The sequence below is a fragment of the Orycteropus afer genome, unplaced genomic scaffold (genome assembly GCF_000298275.1).
Source record: "Orycteropus afer afer isolate SDZICR_OR568_19922 unplaced genomic scaffold, OryAfe1.0 scaffold00011, whole genome shotgun sequence".
NCBI lineage: Eukaryota > Metazoa > Chordata > Mammalia > Tubulidentata > Orycteropodidae > Orycteropus > Orycteropus afer.
Window position 1 is genome coordinate 8,247,554 of NW_006921598.1, and position 21,702 is coordinate 8,269,255.

At 39.9% G+C, this 21,702-nt stretch overlaps 1 protein-coding gene across 1 annotated transcript in view; it reads left to right on the top strand.

The window, feature by feature from the left end:
- MDN1 (midasin AAA ATPase 1) overlaps positions 1-21,702 on the top strand; it is a 229,787-nt gene that overhangs the window by 206,526 nt on the left and 1,559 nt on the right. The window contains exons 82-95 of the mRNA XM_007951423.1: positions 611-763; positions 1,920-2,067; positions 4,197-4,519; positions 4,772-4,933; positions 6,362-6,463; positions 7,200-7,401; positions 8,781-8,951; positions 10,104-10,267; positions 11,028-11,117; positions 12,167-12,282; positions 13,039-13,213; positions 18,875-18,948; positions 19,059-19,173; positions 20,042-20,105. Coding sequence (XP_007949614.1) covers positions 611-763; positions 1,920-2,067; positions 4,197-4,519; positions 4,772-4,933; positions 6,362-6,463; positions 7,200-7,401; positions 8,781-8,951; positions 10,104-10,267; positions 11,028-11,117; positions 12,167-12,282; positions 13,039-13,213; positions 18,875-18,948; positions 19,059-19,173; positions 20,042-20,105 — 2,059 coding nt within the window. The remainder of the gene's footprint in view (positions 1-610; positions 764-1,919; positions 2,068-4,196; positions 4,520-4,771; positions 4,934-6,361; positions 6,464-7,199; positions 7,402-8,780; positions 8,952-10,103; positions 10,268-11,027; positions 11,118-12,166; positions 12,283-13,038; positions 13,214-18,874; positions 18,949-19,058; positions 19,174-20,041; positions 20,106-21,702) is intronic.

Consider the following 21,702-nt stretch of genomic DNA (forward strand, 5'->3'; position numbering starts at 1 on the left):
TTGCATAGTATTCCATTGTGTGTATGTACCATAGTTTGGTTATCCATTCCTCAGTTGATGGACACCTAGGTTGTTTCCATCTTTTGGCTATTGTATAGTCTGTTTATGCCATATATTAGGGCCCTTAAATTTGCCCCTAGATTTTCCTTGAGGAACTCTTTTCTATACCATTTTCTTTTGTCTTCTGTGTCTTTAGAGTAAAACAGTAGTCTGACCTGGCCCATCCCTTGTGTGTTTGAAGAGGGAGGTTAAGAAGACTCAGTACAGATGCCTGAGTTGAGTCTGCTGTTGGCTGCTGACCTCCTCCAGCTGCCAGCATAGGGGACTGTGGGATTAGGTGTAAGACTACAGCAGCCCAGCATAATACAGTGAATTATCAGACCCATCCCATTGTTGGCACACTGCCATCACTGCTGCTATCTGGACAGACTGAGACTCTTCTCTCTAGGTTATGGGCTGCACCCTGTCACCTGGATACCTCCATGAGATAGACCAAGAAGGCAGAAATTATATATGTCTGAGGGCTGCACTAGGCAGAGTCTACTTATGTAAAATCAATTTCTGTGATTGAGTGTGATGATTTTGTGTTGTTTCATCCTCTGACATTTAGGAAGATCCTGAACTTGTTGCCAAAGATGACAATTTGAATGCTGGGAATTCAAACAAAGATAAAAAACAGCCAAATAAGAAAGAAGAAAAAGAAGCAACAGAAGCTGATGATGGTGAACAAGGCCAAGACAAAATTAATGAACAAATAGATGAGGTAATGAGATTTGATATCAGTCTGCTCCCCTGGTTCAAGGCTGGGGCTGCTGCACTGCCCAGCTCCTGGGTGTCTCAAGGCAGAAGACAATATGAATCTTGTCTCATGAAACAGGGCCTTGTGGCAGGGCTGCCTTGGACTCTGAGCAGAGACCATGCTGTCTCCTGTTTTCATTTGGCATCAATACTTGAAAATGGTACCATTTATGATATATTTAGACCATCTCTTAGGTGTTAGGTACATAATAGCCTCATGTAGATTCCACCGGGTGTTTTCTTGATATTCCTGAGAATTGTATTTGCCTTGATTATGAGTATTGACGCTATCAGTAAAACCAGCAATAAATCATACATTTGTCTCTGCCATGACTCCAGTTACATTTTTTTTCTATTCAGGGATTATTATTCTGTTCCCTATTCAGGAATGTGTAAAAGAGGTTCTTAACAGGACATAAAATATCTTACTATTAGTTACTGACAAAGTGGAGTCTTCATGCTATTTGGACTCATGGTATAGTTTAGAATCTAAAACCCAAGATCCTTTTCTATATTTCTTCTCATAAGCTTCTGTTTCTTTTTTGAGGTGAAGTGACATAGTACTTCTTATTGGAGAACTGGCACAAAAAGTAAAATTTTAAATATGAACATGAAAGGTCAAAAAACAAACTGTATATGAATTATTGAATGGAAAACCAATTTGTAAACTTCCACCCAAATCACAATTATAAATACATATATGTGCATGTGTGTGTGTATAATATATATATATATGCATGTGTGTGTACATATATATATTTTTGGAGGGAGCTCTAGTAGCATAATGCCTAAGGCATTTGACTGTTAACCAGAAGGCTGGCGGTTCAAACCTATCAGCCAGTCCTTGGAAGGAAGACTGGGTAATCTATTGCTGTAGAGATAGTGCCTTGGAAACCCAAGGCAGGGTCACTATGAGTTGGATTCAACTCAATGCCAGTGAGTTTTGTTTTTTCTTTTTTATATATATTTTTAATTTTACTAAAATACTAATGTGTGGTGGTAATTTAGAGAAGAAACATTGTATTTACTTAGTATACTGTAACTACTCAGAGCTAAATATTAGAATGTTACTTTTTTAAAAAAAGTTTTACTTTTATCCTATTCTTTCTCTTTCCTCAAAGAGAGAATATGATGAGAATGAAGTAGACCCTTACCATGGCAATCAGGAAAAACTGCCAGAACCTGAGGCTTTGGACCTTCCAGATGACTTGAAACTGGATAATGAAAACAAGAATGGTGATGAGGACACAGACAATGAAGATGGAGAAGGTACATCTTTCAGAAACCTGAAAGGACAAATTGTAACTCATTGAAAATGAGCAGTAACTGATTTCTTGTCAGCTAGCCTAGTTGTCATGGCCAGCTGATAAATCTTGTCAGCTCATTTACAGTTTAGAAAATATATTGTAGTTTTTCATCTGAGTAGGCCTCAAGCTCATAACAGCAGGTATCTCTCACTACTCTTGTTTCTTCCCTGTGTTTGGCACTGCTGTGTCCTGGTGGTACCTCATCACACAAACACCTCAGTCTTCTATAGCCGTTACAGGGGTTGATGTGAACATGGTACAATCTGTGTTTACATAGGCCTCATATGGGGCCTAGTAATGGGGTTTTAAGGATTTAGTTAGCCTTAAATGTTTCACTTATTGCAGATGTTGTTCTTAAGTTGTATATTTTTTCTGGAATATGAAGTCATTGTAATGGGGCATGAAACTGAATAATCCTAAGAGCATCATATGGCCCATAGTAATCTAGTGGCACACTCACCCATTCTTTAGGCACATGACTGTCTGAGGGATTGCCACATGGTATTAGTTGGAAGCAGTTTGTAGGAGATGCCCCTGTGATAGAGGGCTCACCTTCGTGGTGGTTAACTAGACAGAAAGGTTGGAGCTAGAGCGTAACTGTGCTTAGCTCAGTGTATCCAAGTTACATATTTGGAAAAGCTCTTTAAAATTTTTAGAAAAACAAAAAAACACTATGTTAAGGAGGTCATAAATAAGAGATCCCATTTATATAAAAATTTAGTACAAGAGACAACACTATATATTATTTATGGCTACATCAAATGTATAAAAACATGCAAAGGAGTAGTACACAACTTCTGGTTATGGTGACCTTGGAGGAGGTCGGAAGGGAGGAGGGCTTCCGGCCTCCAGGCAACTGCAATCTGGAACCATTTATTTCTTAAGAACATGACAGAAATTGGATGTAAATATGGTAAAATATTAACATCTGTTAAATTAAGGGGGTAGGTACATGGAAATCATCTTTTATATAAAAAGAATTTTTCCATATTTGAATTATTTAGTAATTAAAAATAAATTTGTCTATGTTTACTGTTTAACCAGAACTATTGGGTTAATGATTTGATATAAAAAAACAAACCAAACTCATTGCCGTCGAGTTGACTCCAACTCATAGCAACCCGTCCTTGGGGTTCTTTACAGAAGTAGATTGCCCAATCTTCTTTCTGAGAAGTGGCTGTTGGGTTTGAACTGCCAGCCTTCTGATTAGCAGTCAAATGCCTCAGGCACTACGCCACGAGAGCTGATACAGGTTTTTCTTATGCTTAGAACAGTCTCCCCTCTGGGATTTATAGTATACTTTTTAAACATACTATACTTTGTTGCTTCTGATGTGCCATTTCATTACCTTTTAATTTTGGAGACTCATGCCAGTATATTTTATTTACTTCCATAAGACATTAACTTCAACCTTCAATTAAACAAGCAAACGAGTGTATATACTTAAAATTAAAATCCACTTAGAGTGTAATAAGCTTTCTGCCCTGGGAAAACTTTCAGAACTATTTTAATTGTGTAAATAAACTAAGGAGCAGTTATTTTAAAGAATTATTTGCTCAGAAAGTAACTTTGATTTCTGAAGGATCCAGAAGAGTAGGTTCTATTTTCTCTAGGCAATAAGATGCCCCTGATTATTTGCAGTGATAATTGAAATTAGACTATCATTTTCTATCTTTAGTTAAATTATTTTCTGTCGTGTGGTTTATTGTTTTACAGTTGCTTTTTTTTTTTTTTTTCTGTTTACTTTTTTTATGACATGGTTTAGAACAAGGGTAGACAATTTTTTTCTGTAAAGAGGTGGATAAATACTTCAGGCTTTGCCAGCCATCAGGTCTCTGACACAGCTACTCAATTCTGCTGTTGTACTGTGTGGAAGCAGCGGTAGCTAATATGTAAACATGGACGCGGTTGTGTGCTGATGAGATTCTATTCACAGAAAAAAACAGAGCACCAGATATGGCCTGCGGGCAATACTTGGCCAGCCCCTGGTTTGGAGAATAATAGTAACAAATCACTTGTGTAACTCACTTAAGAGATTACATTGCTGGCTTTTAAAATTGTCTTTTCCTTCTTTTTGTTGTATCTGTCCAGAAGAGAATCCTTTGGAGATAAAAGAAAAGCCAATGAATACAGAAGAAGCAGGTCATGAAGCTGAGGAAATAAACGAAGAAGCTGAGGCTGAACAGAGTGAAGGTCAAGATCAGCATGAGCCTGAGGAAGGCCCCAGTGAAGATGACAAGGTGGAAGGGGAGGAAGAGATGGACATTGGAGCTGATGACCAGGACAAAGATACTGCTGAACATACCGAAGAAAACCTCGAGGAGGAAGAGCAGCCTGCAGAGCAAAAGGACAAAGATGCAAATGCAGATAGCTTAGAAAATGGCACACCTGCTGACCAAGGTCTTCAGCCTCAGGTATTATGGGAGTCTGGTTTGTCTTAATCTCAAAAATTATAACGAGGAGGAGAATTACCTTGTCCCACTAGCATTTCTGTTAGGCTACTTCTCCATCACCTGGAGATTCTGATGAGGAGTTCTGAGGCTTCACATATGGCCCTCTCTGCCTGATCCCCTCCCCGAAACAGCTCTAGATAAAGAGTCCTGTGCAGGCCCCAATTCATGCCCTTCTCCCAGCATTCAAAGCTGTGTTTGATTTCCCCGAACAAGCAGGAAATAGAAGAGGAGGACCCTGATGCAGAGGAGCAGGTGCCTGAGGCTCCAGAAAGGAAAGAGCATGAGTGCTGCGGGCAGACCGGAGAAGAGAACGTGCAGAGCGAGCAGGCCGTGGAGCTGGCCGGGGCCGCACCTGAGAAGGAAAAGGGGAAGGAGGTGATTAGTCCTCCATGCTGGGCCAGCGGCCTCTTTTGAGGGTCTCTTTTCTTTGAAGTTATATTCTGTTTAACAGTGGTTGGTTTATAGGTTAAGGAGCCCTGGTGACACAGTGGTTAAGTGTTTGCCTATTAACTGAAAGGTTGGTGGTTTGAACCCACCAGCTGTCTGCAAGAGAAAGATGAAATCTGCTTCTGTAAAGATCTACAGCTTTGTAAACCCTGTGGGGCAGTTCTTTTCTGTACTGGAGTGTCACTATAAATCAGAATTGACTTGACAGCCATGGGTTGGGTTTACTATGTATAGAATTTTTTGTTTATTTATTTTGTTCCTGACATCTAAAAGATTACCTTCTGTTTTTTGATAAATGATTGATACCTTTTTTGTATGCCTCCCAGGACAAATCATAGACTGTGTGCTATAGGTAGTATGTAAATGATGTGCCTTATAAGAAATAGTTATACTAGACTGATAGCTTGACCCAGGTTCACATCGAGAGCTATTTTTCAGAAAGCTTCCAAGGGATGGGAGAAAGAATGTAGGCTTCTTGTGGCTCTACGCCTTTCCTAGTGCTTTCCTTTTCCCAGCACTTCTCTGCCCCTTTACCTGGTGTGTTGTGTATACACCCACAATTCAGGCCGCTGGAATGTTACTGAAAGCATGTGCAGTTACAGAACTGCTAGTGACAGCAATGGCTCTGAGTAACTCACAGCCTCTAAGGAACCCTGGTGATGCAGTGTTAAGGGTTCAGCTGCTGACCAAAAGGTCAACAGTTTGAACCCACCAGCCTCTCCATGGGAGAAAGATGTGGCAGTCTGCTTCCATAAAGATTTACAGCCTTAGAAACCTTGTGGGGCAGTTCTGTTCTGTCTTACGGGGTTACTGTGAGTTGGAGTTGACTCAGTGGCAGTAGGTTTGGTTTTTATACTTCTACCAATGCCATCACCGTTTATTGAGCAGCTATTAAATGCTAAGCATTTTCATTGCTTCAATAAGTTCTCACGAAGCTTTATGGAATAGATGATATTGTTACTGTTTTTTTTTCATTTTATATTTGAGGAAAATAAGATTAAGGTAAGTGAAAATCTTAAGAGTGTACTGGTTGATAATGAAGCTTGGTTTCAAATTGAGGTCTGTCCTGTCTTCCAACAAGCCATTACACTTTTGTTAACAGAAACTAATCAGCTGTGGAAAGCAAGGGCACCCAAGTGGGTACTGTAGCCCAAGCTCTCCACCCAGGTTTGCTGTGTCTGCCCACAGGCCAGGTCTTGACCGTGCTGGAGTTCCACAGCAAATGGGTAGGCAGGCATGGTCATGTGACTCTGAGATGAAAGTAATGGTGGGAGAAGTTGGGAGCCATGTGGCACAGTAACCAGGTGCTTGGATTACCTTTCTCCACCCTCATTTTCTTTGGTTGGCATTTCATAGGAACATGGGAGTGGAGCTGCAGATGCAAACCAGGCGGAAGGCCATGAATCCAACTTCATTGCTCGGTTGGCCTCTCAGAAGCACACCAGGAAAAACACGCAGGTTCGTCACTCTCAGCTAAAATTGATGAAGGCTGTGTGTAGAAACAGATGCTGCAAAGATAGTGATAAAAATGCCAACCTTCTGGCCTTTCCTATCCCACCAGGCAGGTAGCCTTAGTGAGCAGAACCAGACTTTGGGGGCTTTTCTCAGAACCCATCTCTGGGACTTACTTCCTGCAGTCCCATGTTCCTGTTACAGAGCCCATGAGCCAGGAGCTCTGTGCTGCTGCCTGGCACCACCAGTCTTAGTCTCTTCACTGCCCATAGTGTTCTGCTTTTTAAAACTTAAGTTTTTTGAATGGTGTTAATTTGTGCATATGATACAAGCTTAGTGTGTTAAAACTTGTTTGCTGAAAATCCTCCCTCACACCCCTGTCCCCCAGCCACCCAAAGAAACCTGCCAGTGCAAATTGATGTTACCAGTTCTCTGGGTTTTCTTCTAGCGATATTTCCTGCATATGTAACATATGTGTGAATGTAAATGTGTATGTACATATGTGTGTGAGTGTGTGTTTCTTTCCTTTCTTGCCTTTATTTCAGACATAAAAGTATGCCATGGAGATTGTTTTGTGTGATTATAGATCTGTGCCATTCTTTTTAATAGCTGAATTATATTACCCACTTTAATGACTATATCTAATTTATTTGACCAGTCCCTGATGGATGGACACCAGGTTATCTTTAGTCTTTTGCTACCAGAGACAAGGCTCTGAAGAGTTTCCTTATATTGCCCACAGAGTTTTAAGAGAAAACCTGGGCAGGCTGACAATGAGCGCTCCATGGGTGATCACAATGAGCATGTGCATAAGAGGCTGAAGACCGTGGATTCAGAGAGCCATGCTGAGCAGGGCCCAGCCCAGCCCCAGGCCCAGGTGGAGGAAGCGGATGCATTTGAGCACATTCAGCAAGGGAGTGACTCTTACGACACACAGACCTATGGTACTATGCAGTGTGATTATGTGCCTGCGGGACATTATTACAGACTTTCTTAATAGGAGCGAGAGGAAGTGGGTTTTTAAATTATTTTCTAATAAGATATATGCAGAAATACAATTTGGTTTTGCTATGAAGTATCCATAAAACCAAAAACCAAACTAACTGCCATGAAGTTGATTCTGACTCATCGTGACCCTCATTGGGTTTCCAGTGCTTTAAATCTTTACAGAAACAGACTGCCTCATCTTTCTTCTGCAGAGCAGCTGGTGGGTTCAAACCGCTGACCTTTTGATTAGCAACCAAATGCCTTAATCACTACACCACCCACCCTTGAAGTATCCATATCAAAGTGTAAATGCTCAAGGGATTTGGTTTTACTAGTTGGCCACATCCAAACCCAGTACCAATCTCTGGGTTCCTTAGTACTAGACATTTCTTCATAGTCACCTCCAAGTGAGTCTCTGAAGGGGCAGGAGCTATATACATGAAACATTTTGTTTTTCCCTGTAAGTGAAACCAAAAACCAAACTTTCTACCATCGAATCGGATCCAACTCATAGCGACCCCTCCTTGGGATTCCGAGGTGGTATTACTATGGAAGTGGATCGCCCAGTCTTCCTTCCAAGGAGAGGCTGGTGGGTTTGAACTGCCAGCCTTCAAAAAAAATGTCAGTGCAAGAAGATAAGTAGTAGTTGTCAGTCAGTCTGCCTTCCTAGTTCTCTTGATGACTTTGCACAGTTTCATTCCTCATATGTAAAGGTTTGTTGATAATATCAACCTCATATAGAGGGATTACTTTTTTCCTTTCCCCTTTCCACTTTTTAAAAAAATACAAGCAACAATTATAATAGCTACCATGTTGAGCTTTTACATTGTGACAAAAACTGTGCTGAGCCCTTGCTTTCTGAATTTGTAATTCCTCCAGTAATCTTGTGAGCTAGACTGTCTCAGTTTTGCAGAGAGGCACACTTAAGCCAAAGCAGTGTAAGAACTTGTCTAAGACCACAAAGCTAGGATTCACAGGTTGGTAATGGAGGATACTGTTCTTTAACTGCTCTTAGTCATGTTCCCAGACTGTTTACTCTGGTTCACTCTTTTGGCCATAACAATACCCAGTTAATCATCCTATTTCTGTAATCCTGTCACATTTATATTACACTTTATCCTCTTACCTTCTGTGGAAGTTAGGGAATGGGCAGTTATATCAGTTGGTCAATGGAAATCTTGGGCAAACAAGCCAAGCATTGTCCAAGCCACCTCACTGGTCAGTGGCAGAACTGGCAGTAGTAGAATATTGGGAACTAGAAATGACAGAAACCTTAGCTCACCCATCATTACTTTTTTCTGCAAAGACCTAAGTTGTATGTGTGTTTTCTTGGCAGATGTGGCCAGCAAGGAGCAGCAGCAGTCTACAAAAGCTCCCAGCAAGGATCAGGAAGAGGAGGAGATAGAGGATGCCCTCATGGACTTACAGGAACAGGAGGAGCTCAAAGCAGTAGACTCAGAGCAGCTGAAGCCAGAGGAGGTCAAACCCAGGACCACAGCTGGCCCTGGTGAGTCCTACTGCTCAACGAATCCCTCCTAGCTCAGACCTAAAGAAGTCAGTTCTCTTGTCCTGTAGTCTGTCTTGTCTGTCCTAACCCAGGGCTTAGGTGTATTTCATTCTAGTGATTACAAGTCTTAGTGTTTTCTTTTAATCTAAACAGAGTATCAGAGTTCACTGCTTTTGTGTAGAAGCACAAAAGTGTGGAGTAGCAGGCATTAGAGTGGTATTGCTAGACTCCATCCTTCGAGGAAGCTTCTGAAACTTGAGTTTCAGACAAAATCCATCAGTCTTTGTAAAATACATAGAAGAAAACAGAATAGTACATTTATCCCAGCTGTGATAAGAAGATACATTCTTTATGATTAGAAATATATTCTTAAAGAAAATGTTTTCTGTTACATAAAAGTATACAAAGTATTAGCATAAAATATTAAAAGAAATAGGATGGGGAAAATGTATGTGGAAAGTAACAAAACATCTTATATCCAGTTTCTGTTTCATAGTTGATCAAATGCTATTACTAGGCGGTTTATTAGAGAAATAGACATGAATTCAACACTCTAAAAATTAGCCTTATTTTCATTGATGTAAATGCAAAAAATACTTGCCAAATTCAAAGGCTTTTTCTTCTGTCCCATTCTTCTCTCTCAGGGGTATTGACACAGTTGGCCATCTGCCATTCTGTGACAAGGGAAATAGCTCTGTGGTTAGCCCCAGATTCAAATCCAGGCTTTGCCTCTTACTGACTTTGCCTCATAGACTGAGGTGAATTATTTATCTTTTCTTTGACTCAGTTTCATTATTCATAAAATGGACCTATAGTTTTATTTGTTAGTTTTTATTTTTATGTATTCACATAGCTTAAAGAATCATAGGCTTATTGTACAGGTTTATTAGGATAAACTACACCCTGCCCTCTTTTCTCCTCCTCAGATCTATCTTCAGCTCCACATGAGGGTGAGGAGGAGAGAGAGCTAAGGGAGTAAGGATCAGCAATGGCTGTCTTAAGGAAACATGTAGAATCACTGTGGAAAATATATTAGGTAGTAAGCACGCAGTTTGATCAGTTACCAATTGACTAAGACTGACAGGAAATAGAGAAGACTTGGTTTTTATGTTAATGTTATAGTAAGTAAAACTATATATATGTATGAAATAGGCTTTGATGAGATGGAGATGGAGATCCAAACCATTAAAACAGAGGAAGACCAAGACTCCAGGACAGACAAATCCTTCAGGGAGACAGAGAATGAGAAACCTGAGAGAAGCAGAGACTCGACCATTCATACAGCCCATCAGTTCTTGATGGACATGGTTCCCCAGGTACTAGAACTTACACAATTACTGCTTCAATAAGTTGACAAAATATAATTTTAAATTGCTTTTTAAACCTTTTTGTTTAGAATTTTGTCAACCATCTAGTTGTTGCAGGGCATAATGTCCTTATCAGAATTTTTAGGAGTACTATTGGGCAGGTCTGCTGTCCTGTAGGGTTACCATGAGTTGGAATTGGCTTTATGGCAGTGGGGTTTTAAAAAAATGAGTTATGGTGTAACAGGTGTTCTCTAAGCAGATGACACTGTTCCCACAAACCCTAGGTATGCAGTGAGGGGTGGTCAGTGTCCTGATGCAGCTGGTCCCCTGGCATCCCATTCTTATATCCACTCATTTTGCTGGAGACTGTTCTTGTGTGTGGAGTCTTGATGAAAATTAACTGTTTATAATGGTTAAGTAATACCAGCATTTAGGAAGAGCAATATAACTAAGTTCTTTGCCCTAGTAGTTTAACTGTGGCAGTCTGGATTAATCAAAGAACAGTATTTATGTCTTCATGAGTATTTTGTTTGTTTTTGTTTTGCTGGGGTGATTTATTACATATAAGAGGTTTGCTTTACTCATATTGTTTCTCCATGAGAAGAAGAATGGTTCTCTGGCATCTTCTCTTTGTGACATTAAATTTGTCGAAGTTCTAAGCATTTGGCTATATACTTGGGACTCACCCCATGGGGAAGGAAACAGCCAGTGATGCTGAGTGGGCGACACCAATTTGGGCCCCATCTCATCTGTGACTTACTCTTCTTAGCCTTTTTTAAAAGATGCCAGTAAGCTAAGGCAAGAGTTGGAAAGACAGCTGGAGACATGGCAGCCACATGAATCTGGAAACCTAGAAGAAGTAAGTCACTGGTTTTTCATAAAATAGCTTTTTTTTTTTAAAAAAAAAAAAAAAAAAAGATAAACTGAGGTTCTTAGATGTGGGTATATGGAGAACATAATTAAAACCCTACAGCCTGAATCTACCATAGCTTTCTGCTGCTTTATCTCTACATCTGTAGCTTAATTAAAACAGAGCCTGATGTGTTTAGTTCCTTTAACTTTTGTTGCTGGCTCTTACAATGGTTGTAATGGATGTGAGAATAGATGTGTGACGGATTGGAAAACCAGACAGCCACTTAAGGGAGGAGGAGAAAGCAGCAAAAGTCTGTCCTCTGTTGGTTATGGGGGTGGGAGGGAAGGGGAAGGAACACTGTAAAAATTTTTAAAAAATTAAAAATTTGCTTGAATAAATGAAAAAAAAGAAGTTTGTCCTGTATCCTCCTCAGATCAGGCCACCTGGATCATGGTTGGCTGACTTTCACAAAGTGTGTAGATTAACCAGAAAAATTAAGAGTGGAGCTGAAGGCAGATCTGAAGAGGAGAAAAGAGGGCAGGGTGTAGTTTATCCTAATAAACCTGTAGAATGTATGTAGAATATGTGTATTGATTGCTCCACCACAGCTGGCAGAAAAATTGTGACCAGGAAATAAGCACACAATTGAGTTGTTACTCAAACTAATTGCACTCACTTGTCAACTTTGCTTTTGGAAACTTGGCTCTGTGGCATCATGATTAAGTGGCTGGATCTATAAATTACCCATTCACATCTCCCTCCCTATTTGACTTACTAGATTTATTGTACTCTTTGTAGAAAATGTAAATAAAGCATTTATTTTGTCAGGAGTTCTAATATTTTACTGTATGTTGTTTCATTCCTTATCACTTGGAAATGTGGGGTGTGGTTTTAACACCAAGATGAGGGTTTGACGCAAAGGAGTAGAAAATGACTTGTGGAAGCACTTTACAGCATCCATTTCGCATCAGCTTTTTGAGGCTCTCATATTGGTGTAATGACTTTGGTTTGCCCTGATATTATAAGATTAACTTGTATTTTTGTTGTTGTCACAGGAGAAGGCTGCAGCTGAGATGTGGCAGAGTTATCTGGCCTTAACTGCGCCTCTTTCACAACAATTGTGTGAACAGCTTCGTCTCATTTTAGAGCCTACTCAGGCAGCCAAGCTGAAGTAAGCCTTCTCCAATGAGCACACTCACAGTGCCTTGAAAAGATCACGGTGTTGCCAGTTCTGCCAAGCTTAGTACCTAATCATTTATAGTACTAGATTCTGTGTTGCCACCTCTGCCACAGAGGCACCAGTATAGTGTTCCTCGCCCTGTTTTTGTCTTGTTATTTCTACCACAAACATTTCTGTGACTTTTGGTATATATGAAGTTTCTTTTATTCATTAATACCTGATGGGAAATTGGCAGACTCTTCCCATACATCTTCAGAGTGTACTTGCTGCATGTGCTAATCACCTCGGTCTTTTCAAATATGTGTGTAGAATCATTGTTTTAGAACAGAAAAGAGAATCCAAGATGTAATACTAATGCAGACATGTTTTTCTGAAGTTTTTATTGTCTTAGCTTTTCTGGAGGCACTGATAGTGTAGTGCCTAAGGCATTTGGCTGCTAACCAGAAGGCTGACAGTTCAAACCCACCAGCCACTCCTCGGAAGGAGGGTTGGGCATTCTACTTCCGTAGTGATACTGCCTCAGAAACCCAAGGAGGGGTCTCTGTGAGTCGGATCGAACTCGACAGCAGTGCGTTTGGTTTCTTCTGGTACTATCACCACACACGTGTCCAGTTTTTCTGACTGATTCTTGATCTAAGTGGATGGTAACACTTATTATGCCAGGTTGCTGGTTATTTGATTATGCTTACAAGGTATTATTAATGTTTTTTTAACTGATCTTTGCTTCTTTGTGGGTAAATTTAATAGAGGAGACTATCGAACTGGGAAACGTCTGAACATGCGGAAGGTCATTCCATATATTGCCAGTCAATTTCGGAAAGACAAGATTTGGCTTCGAAGGACTAAGCCCAGTAAACGTCAGTATCAGATTTGTTTGGCCATCGATGACTCTGCCAGCATGGTAGACAACCATACCAAACAGGTAAAGTAGAGAAATACAGTAGCAATCTGATGAGAAATTAATGCCAAACCATTTTTTATAGGTAACTTAAATGTTTTAAATATGATTTGGCAAAAAAGAAAAAAACACCTTTGAAATACCTATTCACCTGTTCTGAGAACGTGGCACCATGTTTTGAAAAGAATTAAAATTAAAAAAGCGTTCAGGAGAGACAGTTTCAGGATTCCTCAAATATTTGTTCCCTAACTGTTACAGGCCTTTTAAATTATTGCTTTGTTTCTTAACTCTGGTAATGCTATTGTGTAGTTGCAGAACAAAGTACATGTTTATTTTCCATAAAATGCAAAATACAGCCCCATTATTAAACTATTTTTTAAGACTATGAAAAAAATAACAGTGGTACCTCCTGCTTTTCAAAAGTCCAAAGAGGATTTCACTTTTATGAAAATGGCAAAGGCTTGCATTCAGTGTTCTTTTTTCAGTGAGCCATTAAAGAGGCAGTGCACATCCCAAGCACTGAGAGTGGTGTTGCCAAGGTCCTTCCCTGGGAACTACACTCATCATCTCAGCATCAAGCTTTGAACTGTGTTGGTGAACACTATCTTCTTGTTGTTAGGTGCCATCGAGTTGGCTCTGACTCAAAGCAACCCTGTGTAGAACAGAAGGAAACACTGCCTGGTCCTGCACCATCCTCACAGTCCTTGCTGTGCCTGAACCCATCACTGCACTACTGTGTTAGTCTATCTTGTTGAGGGGCTTCCCCCTTTCTGACTCCATTTTACTAAGTGTGATAGGCTTTTCCAGGGACTGGTCCTTTTTGACAGCATGACCAAAGTAGGTCAGATGAAGTCTACCCATTCTCCCTTTTAAGCATTCCAGCTGCACTTCTGGGACAGATTTGTTCATTTTTCTAGCAGACCATGGTATTTTCATTATTCTTTGCCATCCCCACAATTCAAAGGCATCAACTCTTCTTTGGTATTCCTTATGCGTTGTCCACCTTTCACATGCATATAAAGCTATTGAAAAAATCATGGCTTGAGTCAGGTACACCTTAGTCTTTAAAGTTACATCTTTGCTCTTCAGCATTTTAAAGAGGTCTTTTGTAGCAGACTTGTCCAGTGAAATGTTATCTGATTTCTTGACTACTCCTTCCATGGGTGTTGATTGTGGACCCAAGTGAAATGAAATCCATGACAACTTCAGTCTTTTCTTCATTTATCATGATATTTATTATTGGTCCAGTTGTGAGGATTTTTGTTGCCTTTATGTTGAGGTGTAATCCATACTGGAGGGCGGTAGTCTTTGATCTTCATCAGTAAGTGCTTTAAGTCATCTTCACTTGCAGCAAGAAAGGTTGTGTTGTCTCCGTATCACAGGTTGTTAATGAGTCTTCCTCCACTCCTGATGTCGTGTTCTTCTTCATGTAGTCCAGCTTCTCAGATTATTTGTTCAGCATACAGATTGAACAAATTTGGTGAAAGGATACAACCATGGTGTAATCTTTCCTGATTTTAAACCAAACAGTACCCTCTTGTAATGTTCGAATGACTGCCTCTTGGTCTATGTACAGGTTCCTCATGAGAATAATTAACTGTTCTGAAATTCCCATTCTTCACAAAATTACCCATAATTTGTTATGATCCACACAGTTTAATGCCTTTGCATATTCAATAAAAGACAGACATCTTTCTGGTATTCTTTGCTTTCAACCAAGGTCCATGTGACATCAGCAGTGACATCCCTCATTCCACATCCTCTTCTGAATCCAGCTTGCATTTCTGGAAGTTCCCTATCAATATACTGCTGCAACTTTTTTTTTTTTTTTCCTCTGCTATTGTGATTTGGGTGAAAGTTCACAGAGCAAATTCATTTTCCATACAGCTTCACATACTTTGTCTCATGACATTGACTGCAGTTTCTCATAATGCACACTACCTCCCTATAGTTACCTCTTCCCTGTGTCCTTCCCTCCCATGTGCACTCTCCTGCCCTCCGAGCTATCTCCCTGTGGACACACAGCCCTTCTATTCTTCCTTGATTGATTTCTCCAAGGAGTGTCTCTACCTAGTGTGTAGTGTTGAGCTCATACGCCTGTTTTTTGTTTGGCTGGAAGCCACAGGAGTGGGTTCGATTCCACACCTAAAGGGCAGCTAGGGGCCATAGTCTCAGGGGTTCCACCAGGCTCTAGCAGACCAGCAAACCTGGTCATTTTTTTTTTTTTTTCTTTAAATGATTTTGAGTTTTGTTCTACATTGTTCTCCCACTCTATCCAGAATCTCCTACATAGATTCCCATCCAACTGGTTGATGGTAGTCGGGCACCATCTAGTTCTGGTCTCATAGTCATATAGGCTGAGGATCACATGGTGTACCAGTCACTTGGACTAATTGTTTCTGTGCATCTGGTTTATTATTCTTTGCTTTGGATGAGGAGAGATCCATCATTGCATCTAGATGGCTGCTTGCAAGCTTTTAAGATCCCAGTTTGCTACTTGCCAAAGTAGGATGTGGAACGGTATTTTTGTGTAATATGTTACGCCAGTTGAGCCTGATGTCCCCTGTGACCGTGGTCCTGAGCCCACACTTCCAACTGCTCGCTCCCTCTGGGTAGCTGGCTGTGGCCAACAAGTGATTACAGCCTTGTCCCTTTACAAATATACTTGTAGGAACATTGTCTGCCAACCTTATACGTGGTCATGAGCACGTTCCCCCCTGCATAGACATATCTAATAGTTCAACCTGTCCGTGCATGCTGCAATTGTTTTTGAATTATCTTCAGCAAAATTTCATTTTCATGTGATATTAATGATATTGTTCCATAATGTCCACATTCTGTTGGATCACCTTTCTTTGGAATGGGCACAAATACGGATCTCTTCCAGTCAGTTGGCCAGGTTGCTGTCTTCCAAATTTCTTGGCATAAACGAGTAAGTGCCTCCAGGCTGCATGCATTTGTTGAAACATCTTAGTGGGTATTTCTTCAATTCCTGGAGCCTTGCTTTTTTTTGCCAATTCTTTCAGTGTAGCTTGGACTACTTTCTTTGGTACCATTGATTCTTAATCATATGCTACTTCCTGAAATGGTTGAATGTCACAAGTGCTTTTTGATACAGTGACTCTGTGTGTTCCTTCCATCTTCTTTTGATGCTTCCTGCATCATTCAATATTTTGCTTCAATTTTTTTCTTCAGTTCTTTCAGCTTGAGAAATGCCAAGCATATTTTTCCCTTTTTGTTTTCCAATTCCAGGTCTTTGCACATTTCATTATAATGCTTGACTTCGTCTTCTTGAGATGCCCTTTGAAATCTTCTATTCAACATCTCTTCTAATATGTTTCAGCATTTCTTCCATTCACTGTGTTCAAGAGCAAGTTTCAAAGTCTTTTCTGACATCCATTTTGGTCTTTTCCTCCTTTATTGTCTTTTTAACAACCATTTGCTTTCTTCATGTATGATATTTTTGATGTCATCCCACAACTCATCTGGTCTTTGGTCACTGGTATTCAGTGTGTCAGATCTGTTCCTTGGATGGTCTCCAAATCCAGGTGGGATATAATCAAGGTTGTATTTTGGCTCTCATGGACTTATTTTCATTTTCTTCAACTTCAACTTGAACTTGAGTATGAGCAATAAATGGTCTGTTCCATAATCATTCCTTACCCTACTTTCAACTGATATGGAGCTTCTCCATTGCCTCTTTCCACAGATGTAGTCGATCTGATTTCTCTGTATTCCATCTGGTGGGGTCCATGTGTACAGCTGCTGTTTGTGTTGTTAAAAAAAGGTATGTCCAATGAATAAATCATTGGTCTTACAAAATTCTGTCATGTGATCTCTGGCATCATTTCTATTACCAAGTCCATCTTTTCCAGCTACTGATGATTCTTCTTTGTTTCCAGCTTTCTCATTCCGGTTACCAGTAATTACCATCAATACATCTTGATTGCATGTTTGGTTAATTTCAGATTGCAGAAGTTGGTAAAAATCTTCAGTATCCTCATCTTTGGCTTTAGTGGTTGGTGCATAAATTTGAGTAACAGCAGTATTAACCAGTCTTCCTTGTAGGTATACGGGTATTATCCTATCATTGACAGCAGTGTACTTCAGGATGAATCTTGAAATGTTCTTTCTGATAGTGAATGCAATGCCATTCCTCTTCAGTCTTTCATTTCCAGCAGAGTAGATCATTATTGTCTAATTCAAAATGGCTAACATTTCAGCTCTTTAATGATTAGGATATCTATCTTTATCTGTTCCATTTCATTTTTGACAAATTCCAATTTTCCTAGATTAATACTTCATGCATTCCATGTCCAGTTATTAGTGAATGTTTGCAGCTATTTCTTCCCATTTTGAGTCATGCCCCATCAGCAAATGGAGGTCCCAAAAGCTTTATAACATCCACATCATTAAAGTCAACTCTACTTTGAGGAGGCAGCTCTTCCCCAGTCTTATTTTGAGTGCCTTCCAACCTGAGGGGCTTACCTTTCAGCATTACATCAGACTTTGTTTTACTGTTATTCATAAGGTTTTCAGTGGCCAGTTTTTTGAGAAGTGGATGGCTCCTTCCTTCTTCCGAGTCTGTCTTTGTCTGGAAGCTCCACTGAAACCTGGCCACCATGGGTGACCCTGCTGGTATTTGAAATACCAGTGGCATAGGCTCCAGCCTCACAGCAATGTGGATGCCACCACAGTATGACAAACTGACTGACTAGTGGTGGTGAACACTGTATGTTAGTGTTATTTTAGGTTTTTGTGTGTTTTTTGGTACGATTTGGAGTTAGTGTTCCATCACTATTAATAAGGTTTAGGAGCCTGATTAGGATTACTTATAATCCACCATTATAGCACTGCACAGTATTTGCTGTTCCTTGCAATGATGCTGTTATCTAACATAAGCCAATGAGCAGCCTACAATTTATATGTTCATTTGGAAAAGGTTAGATTATAACCTCTGAGCCTGTGTTCAATTTCCAGCCCCTCCACTTAATTCTCTATAACTTTGGGCAGTTTATTTACTTCTGAAGTGTCCGTTTCTTTTTCAGAAAAATGAGGATTATGGTAATGCCTACCTTATACTCACAGAGTTCTTAAGGGAATTTTAAATGAGATAATACAAGTGGAGCACTAAGGTGCTTAGCACTTGGTATGTATTGGTAGATGTTAGTTGCTACAATTATTGTCATCACCATTATTGTTGTCATTATCTCTTTTTTGATAAGTTTAAAATCTAAAACAATGCTGTGATTATGAAGGTGGTCATGAAGTTTTTTATTATCATTCTTTAGCCTGATGTTACTATATATGATTTTTAGATTGGTCTTAAATTTGTTTATGCCTAGAAGAGGTTACTTTTTATGCAGATTTAAAAAGGAAAGAAAAATATTGATTTATGGACCAAATTTTCCAGTCTCACTCTTATTGGATGATACTAGAGATCTTTCCTACCAGAATATGGAAGGGCACTCAAATGGATTCGAGTTTTCTACATTTGTGGTAGTAGACTACAAATCAGATCTCCAGAGCTGCTGGGTTGGTGGTGAATAGCCTTGTTGGTTATTCCCCTGTGCGACATAAAATGTTTTCTGGGGGAATCTTGATGGGAAAAAGGTTGAGAGCACTGGGTTAGCATCCTCTAAAGGATGTCCTAATTCCTTCAGCCTGCAACCTTCTATTTCACAGCTTGCGTTTGAATCTTTGGCGGTAATTGGAAATGCTCTAACGCTCCTGGAAGTGGGTCAGATTGCAGTGTGCAGGTAGGGGAGCCTTTTAATCCTGTGAAAAACCTTTTCCCAACCCTGCTTTTTTAATATTTTGATCACATGAAAAAAATAATTCCTATTGTATTTGTTTTTTGCCCCCCAAGTTTTGGAGAGTCTGTAAAACTGTTACACCCATTCCATGAACAGTTCAGTGATCACTCGGGATCCCAGATTCTACGGTTTTGCAAATTCCAGCAGAAGAAAACCAAGATTGCCCAGGTATACTGACAAAATGTGTTCTACGTAATTATTCTTTAGCTGTATAAGAGATGTATAAGAGAAATAATTTTAGCACTCTCCCCACCCCCACTATGGTCTTAAGGAAAATTTACAAAACAGACTATTCCTAAAACTGCAGCCTAAGATCCACTGGAATAGAAACTTCCTTGGCATCTATTATTAAAAAAGTGTTGTCTCTTTTTTTTAGTTCTTCAAAAAGCATTTGATTTTGCATCACTGATTATCAGACTCCCTGTTTTTCTGAGCCACCTAGAACATTTTGCAAAGACAAACCCACCTCCTAATACCCTTATTAGTGGATCAAGGAGGATTTCTCTTCCCCATTTAGTCTAGAGAAGAAATGATGTGAAATAAAGCCAAGAACTTGCTTAGGATGACATAAAAGAGCCTGGGGTACAATTCTGTCCTCCTGATTCCAGCTCTAATTTAGCCTCCTTTCTTTGGGTGGTCATAGTGGACATTTTGATTTTCTTACTGGCTTTATTTACTTAAATATTTTCTTTTCTTGAAAGAAGACAGCAGTTTGGCTCATTTGGAGGTTATTGAGTTCTCACCCACCTGGGGCAGTATTCTTTTCCTTTGGGATGGCTTGCAGAGCACAAGTGGGATATATGCCGGAAATATGTCTCGTCTGTGCTGCAGAATGCCAGTGCCAAGGGTTAAATGCCAGGCAACACAAGGCTCTTCCGTCCTTCATGCAGGTAGCCTGGAGGGACAGCTTGAATTGTCTATAGTCTTGAGATGATTATGTGAAAATCATTCAAGGGTCAGAAGTAATTTCTGTCTCTGTGACAACAAGGAGAGAATTAAAGAGTTTCCTAATTGTCTGTTTCTGGCTCTGGTTTAGTTTCTAGAGTCCTCAGCCACCATGTTTGCAGCTGCGCAGCAGCTCTCACAGAACATCAGTCCAGGTGAGCTGCATTCCTTCCTCGTTGCTAATAAAGTGTTTTCCTGTTGTCTGTATTCCTGGGCTGTTTGCCTCATCCCACTGTACTGCTACCAGTTTTTAATTAAAGACAAACAGGAGATGGCAAGGTATTCAGCATCAATGAAATTTTTACTACTCAATCATTCATTCCAAACTTTTTATTAGGTACATATTCTTGAGGCTAATAATCTGTGGAAATTAGGCATTAATTAACTAGTTTGTAATTAGCTAGTATATATTTGATAGAGAAGCTTTGGTGGTGTAGTGGTTAAAGCATTTGGCTTCTAACCAGCAGGTCAGTGGTTCAAACCCACCAGCTGATGGGAGAAAGATGGGGCACTTTGCATCTGAAAAAATGTATAGCCTTGGAAACTTTATCAGGCAGTTGTGCTCTGTCCTAAAGGGTTACTGTGAGTCAAAATTAAGTCTGTGCCAGATTAAGTTCAGAGTTGTGAAAGAAAGGAATGAAGTATGTACAAACAAGTATACTGTCCTGTGTTATTTTTGTAAGAGAGGAAAGCAGAGAAGAACATAATATAAAACCAGATAATCCAGCCATAATAGATTTATGGCTTAAAACACACTGTTATGGTTTTTCATGCTGCTCTAACAGAAAATACCACAAATGGGGGCTTTAACAAACAGGGATTTATTCTCTTACTGTTTAGGAAGATAGATGCCTGAGTTCAAAGTGCCAGCTCTAGGGGCTCGGTGAAGGCCCCTTGACCTTGGGCTTCAGCTCTGCATCTTGCTCCTGGCCCACTGAAGCTGGAAGCATCTTTTCACTCAGGCAGCTGCTGGCTACTGAGGCTGACAAATCCAAGATCAACAAGTGAAATGGCATAGTTCCAAAATTACCAAACCATACGGCAGGCCACTAAGTCAAGTCCATTAACAGTCCCAAGATCGGCAGACAACATGGCAGGCTGCTGAACAGTGACTTAGCTACAAGCAGGAATCAAACATGCCAAAAGCTAGAGACGTTCCTCAAAGGTGCTGCTTCTATACTGGAAGCAGACCACATCCCTAAAGCAGCTACTCAGCTGCTCCAGTAGATTCCACCATGGAGTTGATTACCAATCTCACCATGGGGAATAACTCCATCCAGCTGCCCAGCCACTCAACCAGGCCCAGCCAAGTTGACTCATAACTGCTACACACGCCAATTCTTTATCCAGTGTTTTTCAAAATCTCTTAGTCCTGATTACATCATGAAAAAATGTCCTGTTTGAAGTAAGTCATTGACGCTGCTCTTAACATTTGCTAAACTACCTTGAGATAAATAGTGTGAGAGCCCCCAGGACTGTAATCTTTAGGTGGCAACATTGTAGAGGAAAATGGTTTAAAACAAGTTTTTTTATTTGCTGGCTTTATTTTTATGATTCCTTTCTAATGTAAATTTTTGTTTAAATGAGTTAACTTCAGGTATTAAGTACAAAGAAATGACAAAAATCTGAAACTTACATGAGACTAAAAGTTAGAAGACACAACTCCAGTTTTCTGATTTGGGCACTTTCTTCTAATGGACTACTCAGTACTGTTTTTTTTTTTTTTTTTTTTTTTTGTAGCTTATAGACATA